The sequence below is a fragment of the Thermobia domestica genome, chromosome 12 (assembly GCF_964235325.1).
Source record: "Thermobia domestica chromosome 12, izTheDome1.hap1.1, whole genome shotgun sequence".
Lineage (NCBI taxonomy): Eukaryota > Metazoa > Arthropoda > Insecta > Zygentoma > Lepismatidae > Thermobia > Thermobia domestica.
Window position 1 is genome coordinate 32,280,884 of NC_137465.1, and position 26,462 is coordinate 32,307,345.

Sequence of the window (26,462 nt, forward strand, 5' to 3'; positions counted from 1 at the left end):
GCTGACCAGGGCACAAAAGTGCCAAGAGATGAATGGTGGTCATTTTCAACATCTGCTATAATTAGGTTAGCGAACTATTTCCATTCCTTTGTTGTGTTTCTTTGTACCCCGGAGCTCTGTTCTCCAGGCCACTTTTATTTACCCCACCCTGTATTTTCAGTAAGATTTTGAACCTGTAGCAGAAGAATTAGAGAATCTTAAAAATTTAGGCTCAATAACTTGTAGAGTATTCAGAAGTGACATTTAAGAATAGTTTTCCAACTTTCAGCATGAATGTCAGATTGTTTCGAGATGTTTTTCTAAGATGTTCACAGTTACTAATTTTTCAAGTGATATCCCGTTTCAATACGGCTATCACTATCCGTTCGGGAATGCCTATACTTGAAGAAAGAAAGAAAACCCTCAACCGCCATTCTATCATATCAAAATATGCTGCCATGCGCATGTGACGCTTTGAGGTTTTCCAAGTTTCTTCATCTGGCTTCTTTTATTTTGTATTTTCATGAAGAAGTCTTAAAGTGGCAACATTTGATTCGAAATTCTAGTATGATGAGACCAGCGTTTTCGCTGAATGTACAGGAAATTATATATATATATATATATATATATATATATATATATATATATATACTGGCTACCATTTTTCTAGACAAACTAAAGCCAATATTTCTGACAAACATATAAATCAAATTTGATGTTTCTGACGAACTATATAAATCAAAGATAATACCCCAAAAACACGTATTTTAGAATAAGGAAGTATTTGAAATTCAGCACGTAATAAAATAAAATTTTATTTCTAACTGCTTGTTCTAGGTTCAAAGTGGCTGGATAGATAATAAAATAAGTTAACAATAAGATCGATACTGATACTAGAAACTATAGCAATAATGAGTAATTTGACTTAATTTATACACTGTACACTCAAATAATTTAATGTGGGTATTCAATGATAATAATAATTTACATTATTCAAGTCCCATTAACTTTTTCATCAGTGTCCAGAAATGGGTCTCATTTTTCGGATCTACTGCTTCCGGTGGAGTCTGAAGCCTATGGTTTCTGGCATCCAATTCCTTGCCTACATCTGAAAGTAAAAACATTTTAAAAGCATATAATGAATGTTGTGTTTCATATAATAATGCAACGATCAGTTTCTATATGGAATACTAATACATATATAAGAATGGATCAATAACTTCTTTTAAAATTGAAGCGAAGTACTTTGAAGTTCGCACTATACTGGGCAGTTGTTCGATCAGGAATGTGCCACAAGAACACTTCAGGTAGAGGAAATTATTTGAGGAGGGCCGTGTGAACCATGTGGATTTGCCACGTGACGGATGTCTAGGAACAGAATCAAGCAAACAGAATGTCACTACTACTGAAGAACTTATTTGTAAGAATCCGTGAATCCTACAGTCATGAGCTGGCGCCTTTAGACTATCATCTTTTCGGTCAAACGAAAAAATTCTCCACCGGGAAACGTTTCGACTTCCATGTCGAAGTCATGCGCAGATGTGTGTATTCTCAAATGATAAGACTTCTATGAACAGGATATTTTGGCACTTGTACTACGATGAAGAGATCTGGTGGCTATCTTTAAAAGTAGCTTTAACACGAGTCTTTACTTTGTATATATTCTGATGTATTACTTATTACATTTTCTCCTACATAAATTGTAGTTTACTTAATGATTCGCCCTCGTATAACCATTTCGGTAAATTATTTTCAATATATACGCTGCAACTGAAATGCCGCTCGATATGGCAAATAAACCTGAAATAATGATTTCGTCATGGCTGCACTCTCGCAAATACAATTTTTAGGGCTATTACGATTTTAGACTAAAAAACCGGGACATGAAAATTTATAGTATATTTATACTTACGCATTTTTTTTTCTGAAATATCAGAATTAAATAATACGTCAACACTCACCAAAAGTGGGTGACAGAGAGTAGATTGTGTTTATTAGTTGAATATCGTATTTATGCGAAACTAAAACGCCCTCAAATGTAAGACGCATCCTTTGCGGAAAAAAAAAAAAAAAAAAAAACTTACACTGTATTGATTTGATACATTGCATTCGGATATATCAAATTTCCTTGCAGCTGCGAGATTTGTTGAAGTTTCAGCAACAAGTATCACTTTTCGCTTGAAAGAGGCAGAATAATGAACTAGCTTGCCACTCACATTGCAGCCCATAAACTACCGGTATCAGTCTGGAAATCTCTCAACAGTTCTTCTCTATGAGATGGCACAGGAACAAATGGTAGACACATCACGAACGAAGAGGTCTTTTCGAAGGGATCACAATGCCGGGAAGGCGTCAACTTTAAAACTGCACCTGCAAATCTTCGAGGAAGCAGGCTGTCATCTCAAACAATGACTCACTCACCCGCGCCACCCCATCCCTTCCAAACTTGTCGTGCTTCAAGATGCGTGACTCACTTGTTTGTACTCTTCAAACGGAGGAAGACACCAGCTATGATATGTGGGAGGGGAAGGAACAATCTCCGCTGTCGTAAATTCACAAGAATGAGTCGTCTCTTTCATTTGCTACTGGTTTGCGGGCTAATTTTAAAAGGTTTTTATTTCGCGTAAAATGCGCGATTTTAGTTCTGCATTCTGTTCGTACACACAAAATACACATTTTTTTTTACAGAACCGTGACTAACGGTATTAGCAATTTTTGGCAAAACTGTATTTAACCTGACCTAAATTTGCATAACTCAAATCTATGATGCACCTTGATTTTGGAGGCAAAAATCTACAAAAAAGTGCGTCTTAGAATCGCGTAAATACGGTAATAAAACCGAAGTTTGTAAAATTTTGTACCAATGATAGTAACTTGTTTAGACTTTTGAACTATTTTTGGGAAAACAAATGATGCACATCTGGGACTGTTCCGGCTAAACCAGAACGTCTGGAAGCCCATAATTCTCCACACTTTCTAAGTTGTGTATTTAATAAAACGAAAAACTTTTAAAGGTGACAGTATCTTATAGGTTAAAAGAGACGAAACATTAAGAAGAAGAAGAAGAAGAAGAAGAAACCCAACACGAAATACCAGAGCAGTCCAAAAAGTTCCCGGAATGTTGTTGTAGCTTTTGGCATTTATGAAGCAATCACACCAACTCTTGTACAGCACAGTCCGTGGGTTGTCTAATTATTAGTTTGACAAGTTTGAACATGTCGCAACAGGCAATATACGAGAAGTGTAGCTGGACGAAGGAGGGCGTGGTGATCAGTTGGCGAAAACATCAAATTAGGGAAATCTGCTTGAGGTACTTTGATAGCCCTAAAACAATTCACGTCGACTATGCTTTACGGAATAATAGACCGAAGTAGTGATGTCGTCATTTCCTTTCCGTTACCATGGTGATCGCCATGTTGTTTTCTATACAAACGCGTAAAGCGAGTGGTGTATTTTAAAATTTAGTACAAACAAGGACAACGGCTGTAAATTTATTTACAATTATAAAACGTTTTAACAATTAATAAAGTTGGTGGGGAATGTGAACAGATTTAGAATATGGAAATGCATTTAGGAAACTACGAATAAAATAAAAAAAGTTTATGAAGAAAGAGTAATATCTAAGGAACTTATTTCTGAAAGAGTCACATCTAATGTAAATGTCATTATCATGTAATCCACCTTAAGAAGCAATAAGACACAATATAAACTTCCTAACGTGCAAATTGGCAAACTGTCGGCACAAAGAAAACTAAAAATACACGATTTTTTAAAAGAAAGATCTTTTAGAACAATGTTAATTCTATTGAGACATTTACTTTTCTTATGTCCGCTCTTGATAATGGAAGTGCACAATATTAATTCAATATTACAAAAGACAGGGAAAAAAAGAGCAAGCCTTTGGAAATTTTCAATCCGGACCATCAGTGGATTAGGTCAGATCCTTTCTTATTTCCTACCAACTTTTTTTAAAGAGAAAAGAAAGCATTAATAATAGTACAATAAGAAAACATCCAATTATGAAGGTTCGGCATATATTCTAAACAACTGTTGAACATTAATCCTGGTAACGTATGCAACGTTATGATAATTATAATAATGGATCAAAAATTTTGCCGGAATTGTTTAAGGTTAATATCTGATTATGAACAAGATGAGTACATTTGTTTTCTCTTTTTCTCTTTCTATATCTATGTATTTTGTTGTTTAGAAAATAAAATGGCGATCACCATGGCAACGAGAAGGATGTGACGTCACACTATTTCAGTCTATTGGCCTCAAAGGTTCCCGTTTCGCCACCGTAGAAGACGATCGAAACCGACGTGACGGCTGCACAGTGGAGGGTACCCAAAGAGAACTTCTGTCTGTGTTTCCAACAATGGCAGGAGCAGTTGAGCAAAGGCGTGTTCCGAAGAGGGTGTCGGACATAAACTCACCGATAGCAAACATAAGCTCCCTTAAAAGACTTGTAATAAAATTCACCGAATATTGAAATTTAGGCTTTGGCTACTTCCTAAGCAGAAAATGGAGCTACTATCTTATATCACTTATCAGGTGTAAAAAAAATAAGGACGTTGCGGTGTTGTGTTGTATTAAACGTGGGCAGACCTTCAGGAACTTGTAATAAAATGCCCTGGATATTAAAATCTAGTCTTTGACTACAATTACAAATAGGCCTAATAACTCAGTAGAAAGTAGAGCTACTAATGTAGTATAGCAGTTACCAGATATCAAAATAAAATAGGGATGTTGCAAGTTTAATGTGTTAAGCATATGCGGCAGTAGGCCTAATTTTGGCGCTGGCAATTTTGGAACCAAATTTTTCTTATAGGCCGGACAATTCATCACTGCATTAAAATAATTCCATGATTAGACATGAATACTTACATATTAGAATTTGCTTGCTAACAGGATTGGAGATTGTGGTTCGTGACTTTTTTTTTTTAAGAATTCATCATACTCAGATCTATTTAGGCCTTGCTTCTTAGTGCTGCTGTCGTGCTTGCAGACCAACACTGAAACAAATATCTTTCTTATTTACTAACACAAAGCTTCTTTTTTCTTTTGGTTCATAAGTTGTTGTTTTGTTCTTAGTAAATAAGAAAGATTCATTTCACAAGTATTGGCCTGCAAGTATGATGACAACCTTAAGACTTGAACTCTGCAACATTCTTAATAGTTTATTCTGATGTTTGATAACTCCTATATGACATTAGTCATATAGCTTATTTTCTATTGAGGAACTAGGCCTACTAGTAGACAAAGCCCCGATTTAAATATCCGAAGCAATTTATTACAAGTTTCTCAATTTCCGCCCACATTTAACACATTAAACCCTGCAACATCCTTATTATTTTATTCTGATATCTGACAACTGATATATAGCATTAGTAGCTCTATTTTCTACTGAATTAGGCCTACTAGTAGTCAAAGTCTAGATTTTAATACCTCTTCATACCCATCATATGTTTTAATAAAGCAAAATGAAATATATATCTCAGATACTTTCAGCCATAGTAAAATAATAATAATAATAATAATAATAATAATAATAATAATAATAATAATAATAATAATAATAATAATAATAATAACAACAACAACAACAATAACAACAAGGATGTACCCTTTCACCAAAATTTCGTTTACCGTTATTTCTGTGCTGCAAAATATCCTGCACCGGAGGTTTCAGCACATGAGAGGAGATTACATTACTTTCTTCAGTAAAAGAAAGTAGTATTCTCTTGTTTGTCTAAATTTGTTTTCAATTTATATTTTAATATTTAAAATCTATTTCATATTAATATTCAAATACTAGTTTTCATTTTTGTCATATTTTCAGTTTACCATTTTTCCGCTGCTTTTTTATTTTATTCAGGTTTATTTTCCTTTGCAATTAAATTAGTTAACCTATTAAATGTAATTAGTTATCATTATTGTATTTTTTATTGCATTAATTATCTTATAATATGGGTGTACAATTATTAGTGGTGAGCTTATGTCCGGGGAGCTTTTGTCCGCTTTTGCATTAAATAGGTGAGCTTATGTCCGGTGAGTTTAATGCCGGTGAGCTTATGTCCGCGACCCTCCGAAGAAGCCTACTTTGAAGGCGATTAAAATGAAAATGAAATGAAATCTTTAAGTTTACCGTCCCACGGTTATGCCGGTTAGGCTAAAGGAGACGGTGATAATGAGAAATGAGTGAAATTAAGAAAGTGGGAGGAAACGGGAGAACCCCGAGAAAACCCACGAGTACAGTGTTTGTCCACCACAAAGTCCACGTGGCGCGAGCTGGGATCGAACCAGGGACCCCAAGCACCGGAGGTGAACGCTTTACCACTGAGCCACCGCGATCCCTGAAGGCGATTAAGTACATTCGTACTTATATTGGGGCAATAAAGAGATGCAATGAAATTCCGGAAACTTTTTGACTGCTCTGGTATGAACATATAAATTCGTAAATGTGAAAAATGTTACTTAATAAACAGTCGCTGTTCCCTTAATACTGCCAAACATTTCATCGATTGAACCTTTCGCATATTACGGTAACTACATCAATTACTAACTGCTACAAACAGATTTCCAATACATTAACAACATATGCAAATTTTCGAAAATTACAACCCTTCTATTCCACACTACAGCAAAACTTCTTGCCCATTTACATCAGAACTACACACACACTTGAAGTACATTCAACTTCAGTCTAACCATCCGACTTCACCTGTATAATCAATTTCCACAATTAACGTGGATCAATTTATTTATTGTGTTCTGACAATATGATAAATCTATATCTGCAACATGCAATCTTATTTGGTAACTTTGTCTTCTTCCTCACTTTTCTTTGCAATAAATTTAACATGTATTATTTAATTCACTTTAATATATTAATGTATAATAAAGCAAAATGAAGTATTTACTATAAGTACGTGGTAAGTTTTCTTCTTGTCCATTTGGTATCTCTTTGGATTGATATCATTGCATAGAAATATTAACGAGAACAAACCCGTGAGTTGCTATTTTTCACCCATGAAACCTAATATTTTCCTGAATCTGTGTGTCAAAATCCTGTTTTCTTCCTCTATAAACGATGCGTTAGAGTACATAAGAAAAAAGGAAACAGGATTTACGCACATAGATTTGAGAACATATCAGGTATATAATAGCAACTCTGGTATCTTCAGATCAATATTTTCCCCGGCGATGGTATAAATCCAAAGAGATACCGAGGTATAGAAGAAGAAATACCGTAAATACGCGCGTAATTTTCGCATCCCAATTTTGAAGGGCATTTTCTGTATATTTTATTTTCCTCGCGTAATTTGCGCACGCGAGGATTTGACAGTGATTTGTAAGAAACCACACGACTTCTTAATCATTTTTTTAATGTTATTTTTCTACAAATTTAGAATTAGTTGTTTGTTATCAATTCTTGCTACAAAGAAAATGTGTACCGGTATTTTCGTGTTATTTTGACTGGGAAAAAAATTAGATGTTCACTGATGTGGCTAATTTTCTTTTCCCGCATAATTTACGCACCCTTGTTTCAAAACAACTTTTTTCCTCTAAAAAAGTGCGAAAATTACGCGAGTAAATACGGTATTACCATGCACTTAAGATAAATATTTTCTTCTGCTTTATATACTGAATTTCATTTCCCTCAATTGAGAGGCTCCTCAGATACTGTACTTTTGCCATAAATTCAGACCTCCTCCCCCTCCTTAGAATACACATTTTAAACGAAGTGACAAACACTAAATTCATCTACGGTCTCTTGCCTAAAAGTATGCCAATTCAACGGTATGGATTTATATAGCGAACAAACATAGATTTACGTTCAGCATATATATCCGTTGATTGTCTACAAGTAGATGAACAACTTTGTGTCTATTCTTAGCGAGTCTTACCTTACTTTTTTTTTTGCATGTATTCATTGACGAGGTCAGATTGACATTCTCTTGGGCCTTAGGCTATACTTCCAATTTTTCCCTCTCTCCCTCCATAAAGTAGTAACGTAATTTCAAATACATATATATTTCCGCTTACCGAATTTGAAGGTAATGTAGCTTACTAACAATTTTATATCTTAATCGAGCTTGTAGACTGTTGTATAAGTTACAACGACCAAACTATCGTTGAGAATAGACCCAGTACTCACTCGCAGCTGGACAGTCTCGTCGTTCAATACAAGTTTATACAAAAAGATTACTCGAAAAGGGAAAGTTATATTATATTATAATCTGTAAAACTGAAACATCCAAATGGCAAATTTCTTACCCAATAAATTAATTTATTCTGTAATGTATAAAGAGGGAGAGAGAAAAGAAAATATGCCGACTCATTACTTCAGCCCATTCAGCCTAGGTTTTAATTCGAGTCTGTTCAACACGAGGTGTATTCAAAAAGAAACCGAACTTTCGAAATAGTGCGGAAAGTTGCCGTTAGTAGCAGAGCTAGAGCTGCTGAAGTGAGCACATGCACAAGCTGTTCATCGGATTAATGATACAGGACAATGAAAGAGCTTGAAGAGCGACGTGTTTGTGTGAAATTTTGCTATAAACTTGGCAAAATATTTAGAGACAATTCAATTCATTCAGTGTCTCCTCATCCACAAAAAGCACGTGAATCAGTCATAGGTCAAGGTCATGTTGGTTGTGTGTGTGTGTTTTAATTGGAAAGGCACTGTACATCATAAATTTGTATCACATGGTCAGATTAAAAAAAAAAAAAAAAAAAAAACATTTTAGCGCGGTCGGGACATGTCCGCAGGAAGAGGCCTGTATTGTGGGAAGACCAAACAGTGGATGATGCTCCTACTCACGCTTCGTTCCTCATCCCCAGTTATCTAGCAAAACATCAGATTCCTGTTGTATCCCATCCTAAGCTATTCTCCGCACCTAGCCCTAGCAGACTTTTCCCTCTTCCCAAATTTAAAATCACTTTGAAAGGACGTCGATTCCAAACTACAGAGGAATTGCAGGACAATGCAACAAGAGACCTACGCACCATCCCAGAAAAGTGTGTTCCAGGAGGCTTGACGAAAATGGAAGAAACGTTGGGAACGGTGTATTGCCAGTACAAGAGACTACTTTGAGGGGAATAGGGCTTATTATTATTATTATTATTATTATTATTATTGAACATGTATTGTATTATTTTAGAGAAACACTTGGAAAACAACCATGTACTACATTTTTCCGGGGGGAGGAGGACCAGCTTTCAATGAAACCAATGATAGCCAACAGACAGATCTCAAGTTTAAATTCTTCGATATATGAGTACACTTAGAAATTACACAGCACGTTAATGAACTAAACAAATTAAACTAAAGTAGCGTAATTTTACCCTCAACGTGATTTCCCGGACGAGTGTCCTCAATCACTACTTCCCGGCCATCAGGATCTCTCCGAGTTCTGATCGTATAGGTCTGGTCACCAACTTTTCTCTTGATGATCGTTTCAACATTGCCTTTGCCATCGGCCACAGTGTGTTTTTCTTCGATTACCTGAAATTTACAGTAACACAAATCAGAAAAAAAGTGTGCACAGAATATACAGAAAAATGAAATAAACTCAAATATTTAAATTTCTTATCAAGTTAATACAGGTTACAGAGCACATTAAAAGTTAAAAAACACTTAATACAAATAACAAAATAAAGCGTATATTCACCTTCGTCAAAATACGCTGCTGCATTTCCAGCTACAGCAGTTCGCAGTGAGAGCAATAACATAACAGTACGGCCGGCTCTACCATATGTGCAACACATGTATTTGCAAGGGCGTCAAGTTTCGAGGGGTGGTAAAATTTGTCATAACTATATTATTTAAAAAAAATATTTCTTGTTGGAAATAGACTTGATAATGATGGTAGTTAAATTTACTAAACTGATCTTCTATTTGAATACTACATTCATAAATCATGTTTAGGTCGCATTAGTTTAAAAGTCACATGGACAGTGCTAAAGCAAATGGTCAAATTCCAGCATGAATTGCTTGAATGTTGTCAAATACAAGAACCCCATTCTCGAACAGTACTGAACATTTGTTCCATTTAGTTAGTTATCACAGTTTTGATATGAAAACTAATCATGTCTTTGTCACAAACAAGTTCCTTACAATTGAAGGTGGAAACAAGTTTTTTTTTCTAAAGAATTTTTTACTAGATGTAGAAAGAAAATCAATAAATAAGGATAAAAGAGCTAGCTGCACTGGAATTGCAAACTGATATATTGAGATTGAAGCTCGATATTGAGTTATATAAAAAAAGATTACCTCCTTTCCTCTGCAGGTATGTTTGCTTTATCTTACACTAATATAATAGATTATTATTATTTAAAGAAAAAAACACACAATAAAATTGCATTTGTAATGTTTAGACCTTTTCTGAGTGCGAGTGCTTTTTCCACTTCGTTGTTTATGATGGAGTAGCATACTTAAAATGGTGGCTTTTAAAATTGGTTCTTTCTGGAGAAAGGGGGCACCAAACGATGCCATTGTACGGGGCAGAAAATTGACCCTGCATAGCAGTAGTCATCATAGTTAATATTTGACAGTCATATAGTACTGAAATTTATAATTTGTTTAATATAGTTTTCTAACAAATAATACGATACTATTTTCTAAATTTATACAAGGCTCAATCATAAGTCCTGTAATACTTTGGAAAGATCATACCTATATTTATTAATCTACAATGAAAGTAGGTTAACATGCGAAGTATAGCTCCTCGTATTAGACTGTCTGCAGTCACTTTCCTGCCAATTCATCGATTCCATATCGATACTACATCTTGTTCTTGTAGGCAAGGAAGTCAGTTGCTGCTGTTTTCTACCTCCTGCTGGTTACCAAAGCCTCGTGATTTTAGGAAGTGCATCATGGACCGAAATAGGTAGTAATCCGAAAGGGCAAGGTCAGGACTATATATCGGGTATGGCATGAGTTCGAACTCATACAACAACATTCACGTATCAGACACTGTTGAGCACTCATCGCTACTGCCACTAAAAACGATTGATTGATTGATTTTGAGTTTTACGTCCCGTTCAGCAGCGAGGCTATATGAGACGTGGACCTACTGATTAACGTGGAATCCGAACCACATGAGCTCCCGCCGGGAATCGAACCCGGGTCTCCCACGCCCAGTAAAAACGAGTGAAGATACTGACAGAATGGCGTTCTTCGAGTTAAGTAGTCCGTTTGGCACGCTACCTCTTGGGGCGCTTTCACATCGTACTTACGATTGATCACGGCGTGCACGGCGTTGGAATACTTTATGACTTACTCTTGTATTTTACTGAAAAATAGTTCAACCTCTTTTATGTGTATTCTTTGAATTATTCGACATTGTATGTTTGTGCCACAAGTTTTTATGTATGTATAGTTTTAATATTATGCTTCGTAACCACCCTGAGATTTCTCACATTTACACTTAATTTATAGACTCTTGAGAACGTAATATTTCATGTTTGATCTCATCAGTGATTTTACTATATCTTGAGAAGATTTTTCTTTAATTTCTTCCAACATCAAAATGCCGTATATTTCTGAATCCAAGACGAGACTCTTTGCTGCAATTTAATGACAAAAATATGGCATTGTCGTACTTTCATGACATACAAAGTAGGATTTGATTTTTAATGAACAAAATCACGAGCATCCTTAAAGCTGTAACTTTACCCTCTACCTTGATTCCTGCTTTAATTTTGAATGTTCATAGATTCAGTGAACATTAAAGAAGGTTTGTATCTGATTTGATTCTTTGTGTAGTTTTATAGTAAGTTCTGAAAATATATCCAGTATGTGCTGTAATTTTCTTTTTTTTTTAATTCCTTGTTAAAAATAAGAGGGGGTTGTCTTGGATTCAGAAATATACGGTACTATTTTTACAGTAATTTTATATTTCAATCAAAAATTATCTTGTTGACCTGTATCTAGAGAATACATACATTGCGGTCAAACCCAAACCATCAGTTAACTCAGTATGATGTGCTTATTCCGTATAAGATACGAAAACTCGATTTAAGGTCGTTAAAAAATGTTGTGGCCCCTGATCCAAAAACCAATTATTGGCCAAAATCGCAATCTTTTGATCCAATTTTAGTTTTCCTAACTTCTTGTTTTTATGTTTGTAAATTTTCAATTTTTAAGAAAATTTTACTTTCTAAATAGATTTTTTTTTTTTTTTTTTTTTTAAAGTACGTATGTGAATGTGCTGAGCCGGTGTGGATATACTGATTGCCTGCAGCAACAGCCTATTTTTCTCTCACCCTGCCTACGAATATCTTCAATCATCATTTCCTGCTGTCACCTTTTCAAGTTCAGATCGTATAGCTGCTGTCACTTATTTTGTTCTTGTTAACAGTCTCAACATTCACTTTGTTCACGGCTACAGTTTACTTCGTGTTCTATAGCACAATTTAAAAGTAAACAAATACAAACATACTAATAAAATACTTGCACAGATAGGTGAATTCATTAATTAATAACTTAATTAATTACAATTACCTAATGGGATCTACAACGGTATGCCATACGTATTAAATTTTGTCATACATGCATCGTGTCTATACATTACGTGACCGAAGCAGTTCAAGCTATCGAAGGTTTTAGCTGAAGAAGAATCATTTTTTTAAAAAAAATCATAATTTACAATTCTTAACAATACTTACCCCATCTTGTTCAATTCGAGTAGTAGTTGTTGAACGAAACCATGAAAAGTTCCAGCTGTAGGACGAAGAAGGATGCTGCTGTTTACTAGTTGCACGATTGTCTTCTAGTATGCCATTCAGTCCACTTGAAGTAACTCTGCGAATAATAGTACAAAAAATACACAACCATTAACATCCTGTCTTACTGTTTAGAAAAATATCTTGTAAAAAGACATCGACTGGGTGTTCAGAACACAAAGGAATTAATTATAATTATCAAAGTTGTAAGGAAAAAGAGAAAGTTTGTACGATATGCTTAAGCACACGGAAAAGACAACTGTTTTTCACATTTTGAGAATCATTTACAATATCTCCACATGAAGCTTTTAAGCTGCGAAAGAAGCTTCAGATAGAGAGCTTAAGAACAAAATATGTACAAAAAAAAAAAAAAAAAAAAAAAAAAAAAAAAAAAAAAAAACTTGATTCCCTTGTGCATTGAACGCGCCAATTATTATTTATAATGTTCTTACATTGTATCTCCAGTTAGGTAATTTATTCGTTGCTTAAATAATCCGTGTTCTCTGCCACTTTCATCGGTAACTTTTTAAAATTCTTAAAGTGTATTGGAAAGATTTCCTTCTTATGGAGCTATCCTAGAAAAAAGTATCAAATTAATCCTTGAAAAAATTATTATTTATGTTTTTTGAAGTACGGCTGCAATCACCGTTTTCTGAAATTTTGTCACGATCTTCAACAAAAATTTAATTTTCCTAGGATTAATATTTTATTGATTTTTCTATTATAATTCCGTAGAAAAAAAATTCCTACAATGTGTCTGGTAGCAATTTTAAGACGTTACTTATGAAAGTAACAGAGAGCACTGAGAGTGTTTAAATAACAAATAAATTACCTAACTGGAGAAACAAGGTAAGAACATCATATTTATTATGTATCCTATAGCATTCATAAATGCTATAGTATTATTAACCATCCATTCACCCACCCAACCAACAAAAAGGAACTTTCATCCTTCATTGCTATATCATACTTTAACTTTGTTTAATGAAAAATGTACTAGATGATTTTTTGTTTCTTCACCAAACGGAAAAGTTTCAGCGTAAATTCGAATGGAAATAAATGAGAAATTACTTTTTTTTTCTGAATACTAAGAAAGATTATTTGTTTGACTTTTTTTTTTAAAAAATCAGATCACAGAAGTGATTACCATTTCTTGTAAAATAAACAAGCAATATTTATAGTAGACATTACAAAACCCTTATCTGTACAAGTCGAACAAAAGGAAAAAGAAAAAATGAAATGAAATCTTTGAGTTTTACGTCCCACGATTATGCCGGTTAGGCTAAAGGAGACGGTGATTATGAGAGATGAGTGAAATGGTGGAATGAAGAAAGTGGGAGGAAACGGGAGAACCCCGAGAAAACCCACGAGCACGGTGTTTGTCCACTACAAAGTTCACTTGGCGGAGGCTGGGATCGAACCCGGGACCCCAAACACCAGAGGTGAACGCTCTACCACTGAGCCACCGCGCCCCCTAAAAGGAAAAAGAATCTGACGGCTCGCTGCCATCTTCTTCAGATATAAAAGGGATGAGGAACGTGGATAATTGAACAAGACTGTATCTATAAACATACAATATTATTTTTTCTAACTAGTTGATGAACGGAACTATGAAAGTTTCCAACTATAAGAAGAAGGATACTGTTGTTTATTAATTGCATTATGTTTAAAAAATCATCTTGTTAATATGAATAAATAAAACTACACAACAATCACTTAAAGAGGAGATAGGATGCACATAAAGAATCATAACAAAATTGTGTACTCATCTAAACATCAAAACATTTCTTTTTAAAATATTTTTCTAGTTTAAATAGTATTCTATTGTATGTTGATTCTACAAGGACAGAAGTTAATGGAGAACTTTTGTAAATGCGACATTGAACCTCTGGGTTCCATAGGCCCCAGAGTGAGTGAGTGAGTCTTTAGCTACGTCACTAATAAACAATATTAGTATACGTGGTGAGGTTTCAGTTGTTTGTTCTCGATGGCAAACTTTGATGCACTTCACTGATATGAGACCATGCCAATTATTTAAGTAGTTATAAGTACGCATAGATTAACGTTAACCGTCGCTATCATTTTAAAGGTTAGATCCTGTAATTCATCATCTGATAAGAACACGTATCTTATTTGTTTTGTTTTAAGCCTTTTTTCTTTTGCATATTAACTTTATGCGAACGTTTAGTTAGAATGCGATAACAATATGTTTGTCACTTATGAGATGGATACTAGGGGCCCTTTGTCCTGCTCTCAAAAGTCAAAGGACAACGTCATACACCCCAAAACGATGATATACATTAATTACGACCTAATAGACTTTTGCTTGACTACAATTACGAAAACTTTACAAATTGTTCTACCTAAATGGTCTACCTTTGATTTTCCGTTCTCTCTAACATAGATGAGCACGAATGGCGAACTTATATTAAGGAAACCACCTCTTATCTTGTGTACCACCGATGGGTTACTCCATGCCATGATCCAGACGAGTGGCAATCCTGCAGAATGACTACCTGGCCTCTCTCAGCTTCATATAATCTTTAAGTTTTACGTCTCACTTTTATGCCAGCTACGGTAAAGGAGATGGTGATGATGAGAAATGAATGAAATGAAGAAAATGGAAGAACACAGAGAACATTCACGCAGACGGTGTTTGTCCACCACAAAGTCCACCTAGCGTGAGCTGGGACCGAACCAAGGACCCCATGCACCAGAGGTGAACGCTCTACCAGAGCCATCGCGTCCCCCTTCTCAGCTTCATAGTAACAGTCATAGGCACAGCTACGGGGGGGGGGGACATACAGGTTTACAGATCCCCAACTTTTTGACAAAAAATAAAAATGCCACCTATAAGATCCTTCAATTCTCATTTGTATTTACCGTTCTCCCCCCCAGACAAAATGTCTGCCCTCCAGGAGACAATTCCTAACTCCGCCCATGGACACAGTTGAGATGATTTAATTACTCAATAGACATTCGTTGGTGTCGTCGTGGTATTCCAGGAACAAACTGTGATCCTCACACAGCGGACTCTTATACAATCACAGTTGCTGTGTTGGTAATCTACTCACACCATGCCCTCTATAGGAACCAAGACCAGCCTCCCGTCCTTCATATAGTCTAGTGGCTACGCGTGTGCCTTTGGTGCAGTGATCTCGGGTTTGATTTCCAGTGGAGGGTGTAATAGTTTTAATTTACATTACTTCGGAAATTACTTTCATTTTGGTGAACTAGATTTACTAGGATAATTTTTATGCAGCGGAATGATTTTCTTAATTTTCTTTACTCACATTGTATAATAGCGCATTGTTCTCAATTATTTCTAAGACAACAGGATAATTTTCGCACGGAAGATCCCAAACCGCCAGCTGCAGGTGACTGAACCATAATAACCAACAATAATAAGCTTGCAGACGACGCGTAAATAAAAACTGCATCATTTAAAGTATTTAACAGTATGGCTTTAAGTTAAAAAAAGAAAAAAGAAAAAGAAAAAAAAAAAGCTCTGGTTTTGAGATTAAGTGCAGGACAACAAGCACGCGCGTAATATTGAGAGTTGTCTTTGTGCAGTCGACTTTTCGAAGAACCAGAGTTGAGTTGATTTTGAGCTTAACGTCCCGTTCAGCAGCGAGGCTATATGAGACGTGGACCTACTGATTAACGTGGAATCCGAACCATATGAGCTCCCGGGGAATCAAACCCGGGTCTCCCACGCCAAAGGCGCGTACGCTAACCGCTTAGCTACGAAGGAGGTCTTTCGAAGAACCAGAAGCTATACTCACACGTTCAATGTTATAATCTGCACAAACAGTATAGTTTTTGTATTAGTGATATTAGTTTTTTTTTTTGTTGTTGTACCTAAACGTGTAAGTATGTAAGTGAACAGCAAAAAAAAAGGTCTTATAGGAATTTAGTTTAAGTACAAATGGTCTGAATTTATGTTTTGACACAAATTTTCTCATGTAAGAAACGCATTTGCGTACATGATTTGCCCGTTACTTATTGTTTTTCATTGGTGTTTGAATGGGTGTCCGTGCCTTGGAATTCAAAATTATTACAAAATTGGTGCGGGTTGTCATGGAAGAACCACGTGACCTTGTTCTTAGTTAATTTTTTAAATTTCGTTTTCTTGTATTTTTGGTAATTTTTATGTCGTAACGAGAAGTGTGCAAACATTTGTTATGACATCAGTCCTATTCTGTATACCTAACATAATCATATGCCTAAGTTACTTAACCACTTCGTCTGTTCAATTTTAATTTTTTTTTTTTTTTTTAATAAAATCTTTCTTCCCTTTGTCTAGCAAGCATTACTTCGGAAAATAGTTTATATATGTGTATGCGTGAACATATCGTGTATCATGGCAACATGGTGTCTGTAATGTGAGAACTTTACTTTTAGCCATGCAACGAAAGCCATTGTATACAACTCAACGATGAACAATTTCAATCAATGAATTATAGTTTTGTTTCATTTTTTAAGGTGATATTTCTTTTCTGTGTTTTTATTCGTGTCTGTTTTTACTACTGACATTTTGTATGGATCCCCTCTTTAAGTACAAATATATCTTTGTAACACATCAACTAGACAACTTCCTGTACATGTTAATAATGAGGTAACCAAAGAAATCAGTGCAGCGGCAGACTAAAGAATTTATCCACTCACCTATCATCCAGATCATCATCTAGTCTTTCATTCCTTGGTTCAGGGGAAACGATCCTTTGGTGAGCTGGTTCTTCATCTGGCGACTTTAACATCTGGTCTCGCAAACTCCGAGATTTGTTCTTTGGCGGACCCAGTGTCGGCATGTCTATGGCTGGGGTCTTAGGACCATTCGGTAATTTAGAAAATTCTGGAAACCCAGGAAAATCATGTTCTAGAAAATCAGAGTAATCAAAATTAGTAACTATATATATATATAAGAGAGAGAAAGTGAAAAAATTAAATCCGATTTATACATTGAATATACAAGCTAAACATTGCAACAACTGTGCTTGACTTTACGGACGGGGCTTCCCTCGGAGGAATTACGAACTGAATAACAATAAATATAATAAAGACATCCAGAAGATTTATATAAAAATCTAACTTTAGTGAAAGATAAAAGGGTAAGGGAGGAGTAGAATGAAGAAGAACTCAGATTGATGATTTGAAAACTAGAAGAAAATATTAGGAGTGAAAATAAGGAAGCTGAAGACCGAGAAACAAGGAAGATCCGAACAAAAAAAAAAAAAAAAAAAAAAAAAAAAAAAAAAAAAAAAAAAAAAAAAAAATAAAAAAAAAAATAAAAAAAAATAAAAAAAAAACACTTATTAGTCTGACGACCTGTCAACAAGCAGAATACTTAATAGTAATACTGTTTTTCATATAATCGAAATGCTCGTTAAGCACATGAGGGTGCAGCACAACAACGTAACTAATACAAAACCTGAACTACCGGCGTCAATCACTCGAGAGGTAGAAGATCGGGCTTTGTAGCCACATCTCGTTACACTAGTTATAGCATTTTCTCCAGTGCACATATTCACACGGCTCAAGACAGTTTATTTTCCCCTTCTTGTTCTTAACATATTATTCAGTGTTATACTCTGTACGCTAGCACCTGACAACAAAAGATTAGAATCTATATACTAAAATGCTAGGTTTATAGTTTGTCTCCAAAAAAAAGTTTATGTGTTTGTCTCCAGTCCTTTCGACAATGAGATCTCGAAAACCAAGTGCTAGAAACGTGCAAATTTCGCTGGTCGATTCCAAATTTTGTTTAGGTTGTCCAGTTTTAATTAAATGTTTACAATCACGTGGCCGTTATTTCTTCAATACATTTTTAGGGGTACACCGGAAGTGTTGAAATTTTAAAAAAGTAAAGCATTATACCCTATGAGTTATACATTCCAACACAACACAATTGTATACAGGGGTTGTATATCTCTCAGGCGTTTGTTTTATGGCCAAATGATAATGAAAAACGAAGCATAACCATTTCTAAAGGCTAAGAAGAATCTTTATTGTTTGGAGCGTCTTGCCCAATGAACACCAATATCACTGACATTATAATGTATACTGAATAAAAGAAAGAAAACACTGATCATACATGAATTAGAAACTCCAACTGGAAGTAGGCTCAATCCTCCAAACTGTGTGAGATATTGAAAAAAATAATCGAAAAGATCTTCTCTTTATGGTACCGCTTGCCGATTTTTATCAAGACGTCTTTCACTTGTGTTTGTAAATGCAAGAGTACAGATGTTGTGAGGAATAACAAGGAGATTCATGCTCATATGTTAATGATGTGCTGTGTAGAGAGCGCAGGTTCAGCCAGTTAGAATTAAATTTCTGGGCTTTCGGCATCCATGACTATCTTAGCACATCACACATATGTGTCTCCTCCTACTAGCCTCCAGACATTATTTAGTTTGCTGTACGTTTATAAAAAAGTTACTATACTACATACACGGAAACTACTTGAACTTAAAAAAGTAAATAAATAAAAATAAAAAATGGAAGAATAGTTACTAGTTACAAACATTAATGTTTTATCTTTGGAAAAAGAGATTGGCCACTGAAATATATTATATATATACATATCAGGCTTTCCAACGCTAATGAAAAAAATATAGGAAATCACGACGAAAAAATATAAGAAGTTTCGTGAAGCTGTGAAAAAGGAACATTTTAATTATCCAATAGGGGAAAAAAAAAAGTCTGAGCATCTTCATCAGCAGTCTAGTAGCTACTTTAATTTCCTTCTGTTCTGTTTCGGCCATTTCATTTAATTTCTTCAGAGATGATTCACTCTATAAAACTTCCTATGATATAGCTTCTTGCTTTACATTTCTTAACGCACTTTCTTCTCTGGAAATCTTCGCCATGCGGTCTCTTTGGATCTGCACTCTTCTAAGTAATCTTATACTTTCTTCAGGTGTTCTGCATAGCATCTGTTAATTGTTTTGTAACAATTTTTCCTCCATACATTCCAATGCTGTCCTTTACACTCCTTACAGCCTTTATACTCTCGTGTACCAAGATGGGATCAATCACTGCCTAAAATGTGTTTGTTATATACTGCTTTCAAGTTTAACACTGCCGAAACAGTGTGTGTTCGGCATAACCACTATTCGACTAGGAAAGAACTACTAGTCATCAATACTCTTGTCTCCGAGGTAATAATTCACCAGCAACTAGAACTACATCAGGGTCGGAGCTGAGCATTAATCAAAAGCATGGAATTGGAAGTTTTATCCTCATCAGAACTTACCAGGTATGTGTCAGAGAAATCTGTTTGTGCTAGGCTTTCTAAGTGCATAAGACAATTCATTAATAGACACATAAATTCACATTCAAAATTAACTCTATTAAAACTCTTTTTAAGTTTGATATATGAGATTTAATTATTGTACCTCTTGCTATACACCCCCAAATTAGAACAATCTCATATAACAACAGTAGCAGCATTCTGACTTAGCTCTAATAACTCTGAGTAGAGTAAATGAATTAGCGGGTTTTTACGTTGAAAGAAACACAGAAATTAATCAAATGTAACTGAAGTACATAGGATAAAACGCGGTTTGGCTTCAAACAATTTGTCTATAGAGTATATTGTTTGGTGTAATTGTCTTTAGACAATAAGCAGGAAAGGACGAAACACAGAAGTCTCCATTAAACCACCCTACTGTGGAGACAAAAGGTCCTCCAACCATCCACACCTTATTTTCTTATGTTTTCTTTTCACAAGTGGAAGTAGCAATGCCACAAAAATACAGGAGGTTTCGTTAAAATATAGGAAATATAGGAGTTTATAGAAAGAGACGCAAATATAAAGGAAAAATAGGAAATATAGGAGCATTGGAAAGCCTGATATATATATATATATATATATATATATATATATATATATATATCAAATAACATAATAGTAGTTAGAACAAAGAGAACTCTAAATTAATACATTCTTTTCGAGGAAATAAAATAAACCGGTTCAGCGCTCCCAACATAGTATACAAATAATAATACGATCAGCAGATCAAATTAACAAGAACAAAGTGAGGTAGAAGGCAATATAGATATTACATCTGTCTATGAAAAAGACGTTTCGTAAGAAGTTGAAATAAATGAGTTACTATAAAATTAAATACATTTTCAAGACTATTTTAGACCCAAGGTAAGTTCCGAAGAAAACTAAAACTGCAATTATTCAGTAGCAGAACGCTTACTTCTACTTGTGATGTACATACTTTTATTCAGTATACCTTTTTCGGAAAGGGTCTTCCCGGTTGCAATGATGTAACAGACTTTGAGGGAGATGGCTGAAATTCAGCTCAAATGTAGAAGAGACTATGTAGATTGTATATTCAAAAGAGTCCTCAAATGGATGAGACGTAGTGTAAAAAAAAGTGAAACATTAATGTCAATTGAAAATGAATGAAAAAATGAAGTCCACGTAACTTAAAAACTATAATAAGGTTGCTAACTGAAAGCTTATTGCAAAGACATGATGAAAAGCTTAAAAACGATGTATAGCACGTACGGTAAATATGGACAGAACATTGTCAAAAGTCAAGTTGTTTGAGCATAATCAATAACAATGATATAGTATATGCATCTTCTGCGAGTTACCCAAGGTACCCCACGCGGAGGTTACGTGCTTTAAATACATCTGCATTTGGAATATCCAGACACGAATTAGGATGCAAAGTGACCTTTAACACGACCACGTGACACAATCTGCTTCTTATGGCAAACCAGATGGGCCCTTTCAACAATTACTCCTCCGCCTCCGATTCTACCCGACATCATTTTCGTCTTGTATTTAATACAACTTTCGGCTACGACAACCACCCTGTAAAGTCTACTAAAGCCTATAGCGTTTTTTTTTTCCCTTCTTTAAAGAAATGTTCGTCGTCCGTTTCACCTGACCCCGATTTTAAACCCAAACAACAGGAATAATGATTAATTGTAGACAAAAACTGCCTTGCTTAATGAAAATAATTTTCTTTTAATGGGTGTTACACTGAAACATGATTTTAAGTTCGGAGGGGGAAGGGGAGACCATGTGTCCACTTGACCTCCAATGATGTCAACCAAAGACAACTGGCTATATTGGTACGCCTGAAAGAATACTTACGCAATGTTGCATGAAAACTGGACAATTTATTTTAGTAAGTTATGACTAACATTTTCTTAATAAATTCACTCTGTTCTCTTTGACTAATTTCAACCCTAAAGTATAGGAGTACGTCTCTAATTTCAAAGAAAACGTTTTACAAAAGTCGGGAGAAATTTTGCGAAAGTTAAAATTCATTCTCTGCCATAGCTCAAAGCAGAGTGGATGATTTGGAAACCTTAAAGAATAAATAAATAATAACTTCGAAATACAAAGATATACAGAGGAATTGATTTGATATAAAGTCAAATCGGATATTTTCTCTACCATAGTATAAAAAAATAAAAAGTTTCCAATGTTAAAAAGTCTGACGAAAGTCATAGAAAGTGAATGGATTCATAATTCCCCTAAGGCAGTGGTTCTCAACCTAATTCCTATCACGACCCCCATTTTATCACATCCTGTTGCCAGCGATCCCCTTATAATTTGTGGTTTGTAATAAGCTTGTGTGAGATTTTTAATACACCTATTGCGACGATCTCACGATATGCATCTATTTCAATAATAGTAGAATCCATTTCTTGTACATAGTGGATATAGTAACTTCCCTAAAATCGAATGGATTAAAACCAAATTTGGTCTGTCCGTTCATATTACAAATATCGAATCCGATCCGTCATACTGTTTCAAAATGGACGCCGTTTGAAAATTTTAAACATTCATAACTCCATTAATTTTGGGTCATATGATAAAAATAAATAAATAAATAAATAAATAGAGTTCTAATTTTGGTTAAGAAAACTTGGATAGTTATTTAAAAAGTTATTGAGTATTTTAATCTTCAAGAGGCCATGATTTTGAGTTACCTCATATTGTTGTGAATTTGGTACATTGTGTATGTGTTCAGTTTTACCAAAAACTGTTAAAAGCACCTGTTTACATTTAAAATTCAGGAAACAAAATCCCACGCCAAAAATCTACTTTCATTGTGGCCAGCTTGCTGGTATAAATAAAATTAAAAAAAAAAAAAAAAATGCTTACACACACGCGTACAATTCTGCAGAGAACAACAAAAGATCCTAAACAAAAGCAATCCCTTTTATTACCGACAGAATAATTTGTCCATTGTATTTCAATATGCAGGTTGTGTTGCATTTGCATTTTCTAGTATTTCAATACGCTATTCTCATTAATTTCATATCATACCTCTTTCATTTAAATTGATTTTTAAACTACTGTCCTTGTTGAAAACGTTTAACAGACATATTGTTTGTTATTCTTAACAGTATGTACGAAAATAAAAATATGTCTATTAGAACAAAATTCAAAATAAGATTTAAAAATGGTTTCCGGTACTAGATTAATATTACATTTCTCTCTTCCGCTTATCTTCGCGACTCCAAGGCTGAGAAACCTTGCTCTAAGATATTGTGACGTAAGACCATTTTTTTCCTTTTTTTAACAGCACTATAGAAACAAACACATAGGGGAAATCAACGAAAAAATGTCTTACCAGAACCGAAAAAGCTCTCGAACTTTCTGAATGAATCCATCATTCGATCCATCTGTTTCTCAAAATAGCGGTGCATTTCAAGAGGATCAGTGAATACATGAAACCCAAATGGATTCTCTTCCTCAGAGCCAAATGGATTTTCCTCTTCAAAGCCAAATGGGTTGTCCTCTTTAAAGCCAAACGGATCTTCCTGTTCATGTTCTGGATTTCTTAAAAAAGAAACAATCTGTTATTCTTTGCATAAGTAATATTTATCATTATGTATCACTTTAGTATTCTTTTATCACTATACGTTTTCTGATGCGGATAAATATGCCAACAAATATATATTTTATATCCTGAATAAAGTTTTTTACAACTTTAAACACTAAAGAATATTATTAATTGCCGAAATAAATAAACGACATTACGAGGTGTGACACACACACACACACACACAAAAAAAAAGACACAGAGAGAGAGAGAGAGAGAGAGAGAGAGAAAAGAAACGGATTTTAGTTGCATTACTAAAAATAATTAACATAATGGATATTGTTTTCGCAAGGATAAACTACCATACCTACCCTACCAAGCACAGTGAACTGGACTCACCTGGCCCAGCCATTCGCGAGATAAACGTGAAAGAGTGAATACGTGTGTGAGTGCGTTGGCGGAAAATGACGGGCGTGAAACTATTAGAACAAAGGATAAACATCAAGTTTCTCGTGAAATTTCGAAAATCTGCCACAGAAACATTTCAAGTGTTGAAGGAAGTTTATGGTGAAGCCTGCATGTCAAGGACACAAGTGTTTGAGTGGCACGAAAAGTTTTTGAAGGGCAGGGAGAGCTGTGATGATGATCAACGAACAGGCCGTCCGCGTTCTTCTGTAACTGAAAGAAATAAGAGAAATGACCACAGATTGAGTGTCCGAGGAAATGCTAAGGCTGTGAACTTGGATAGAGAGTCAGTTAGACGCATCTTAACTGAGAAAGTGGCTGGAACTTGCATCACGACAATGCACCTGCTCACAAGGCCCTATCCGTACAGAATTTTTTGGTTTGAAAAAACATTGCAGTGTTAGAACACATGCCGTACTCACCTGATTTGCCTCCTTGTGATTTCTTTTGTTCCCGAAAAACAAATCTGAACTGAAAGAAACACATTTTACCTCCGTTAATGAGGTTGAAAAAAACGGAAAACGTACTAGACTCTTACAGAACATGACTCCCAGGAATGTTACATACAACGGCAGCAGCGCATGAAGAGGTGTGTTGAAGCAGAGGGGGACTGCTCTGAAGGTAACATCACCGACAGGAACCAATAATGTAAGTACTCTGAGTTATTACTTCAGTCCATTTTTATTTTTTTAAATTATTATTATACATTTATTTATTTATTTTTTTGCACCTCGTTGAAAAATCAAAAGTTTTTCGCAAATTCAACAGGAGGTATTTTGGCGACTAGGAGGCAATAGGCAATAACATAATGTTCATAAAGTACAATATTGAATCAAAATTCTCTCCTACAAATAAGATTTTTTTTAAAAAGGTTAGCATACACATTATAAGAATAATTCTAGCGGTTATTACTTATCACAGGATAGTGATTTTTTTCCGTATTAATAATCGTTTTTGTGTATACACACCTTTGCTTCGCATCTGCTTCCTACGAGCGCACCCTGCCCGCTTCGCCCGGTTTTAACGCGGATTTAATAAAATCTGTGCTCGTACTGGCGCCCAGCATAGATTAGTGTGTGCATTTTTTTTATTATTACGAAGATTCCCACCATCGCTGGGATCTTCGAACTTAACATGTATAAAATGGGGTATTATTATTTCCTTCAGTGGAAATATTTTGGTATTGATTAAATATAGTCCATAATAAACATTTTAGTTTTACGATTAAAATAGAGTTCATATGCAAGAGGAGTGTGTAGGATATTACATTCCTCTGTCGGAGGAGTTTTTCACTACGTAGAAAGAAAATGTTTCACGTTTATAAGTGTAATGTTAGAAGTGTGGAACCACTACAAAAGGTACACTAGGATTAAAATGAATGAATGCATATCAAAGAAGACTGCATTTTGCTAATTTCCACCGGCGGTGTATTTTTGCATAATATAGAAAAGTTTTATTTATTTATTTTTTGTTTGCAAATATAGAGTTTCAAGCGTGAAATCATTGCAACTGTTCTAACCTATGACATTTTATGCAACATCAAGTGTTTTTGTAACGTACCGTTTATCGGTTACGTACATTGCCATTAATGTTATGTACGTCTCGGGACCCGCTTTGGGGCTTGTCCCTACAGTAACCTGAAGAGGTGAGAGCCAGAGGAGTCCGGATTCGTCAAACAACTTATAAAGGTAAAGCAAGTTTACAGTTTTCTCCTTGTCAAACCATTCAGACTGTTGACAACAAGACCTATGGTACCATTCGTGTGGTGAACTTTAAAACATTGGCAAATATTAACTGTTTACAAAATTTTTATCACTACTTAACAACAGCATGACGAACATGTGCGAATCGTACCTTATATTGCGTCACGCATCTCATAGTTTCACCGTAATATTTCCGCTGATACTAGCAGTAAAATTTAATATGTAAATTTCTAGCATCTTGATTATCCGGTACAACTGTAGAATAAGTCTCAGAAAAATGCTTCCGGTTTTTTTTTGAAAAGTTAGCTCAGGTCAACTTGTCAACTGTAGAATAAGTCTCAGATTGAAATGTTAGCTCAGGTCAACTTGCCACTCTTCGTTAATTAGTGCTCAGTGTATTGATCCATGGAATAAAAATATTATGTTTGTATTATAAATGGGAAAGTGCTAATTCTGTCAAACATCGTAGGTTTTTTTTTTTTCTTTTCTTCTTCATTCATAACATTTGTATATATTGCATGTTCATTAGTACTGATAATTATTGTAGTAAGTATTATGTTGAAGATGTCCCATGGCATGCAAGTAAATTTAAAAGTATGCTACAAATATATATAATTTACATTTTTAAATGAAATGAGAATGTAGTATATAATTTGGGGCACATAAGTAAGATGTGACAGAAGTGCACGGAACATTGAACTCTTATTTTATTTAAATCTTTAGCATTTTCCTATTTCGTAATGAAAGACTGATGATGGATCAATTTAGAATAGTGATA

At 34.8% G+C, this 26,462-nt stretch overlaps 1 protein-coding gene across 1 annotated transcript in view; it reads right to left on the reverse strand.

Moving 5' to 3' along the window:
* Nucleotides 1-778: 778 nt before the first annotated feature.
* The window catches only part of LOC145666403 (uncharacterized), a 28,823-nt gene continuing 3,139 nt past the window's right edge, over nt 779-26,462 (reverse strand). Inside the window, exons 2-6 of the mRNA XM_081733612.1 lie at nt 23,325-23,533; nt 17,377-17,587; nt 12,652-12,787; nt 9,328-9,487; nt 779-1,087 (exon numbers count right to left, since the gene is read on the reverse strand). Of these exons, the coding sequence (XP_081589738.1) occupies nt 969-1,087; nt 9,328-9,487; nt 12,652-12,787; nt 17,377-17,587; nt 23,325-23,533 (835 nt within the window). The 3' untranslated portion in view covers nt 779-968. The remainder of the gene's footprint in view (nt 1,088-9,327; nt 9,488-12,651; nt 12,788-17,376; nt 17,588-23,324; nt 23,534-26,462) is intronic.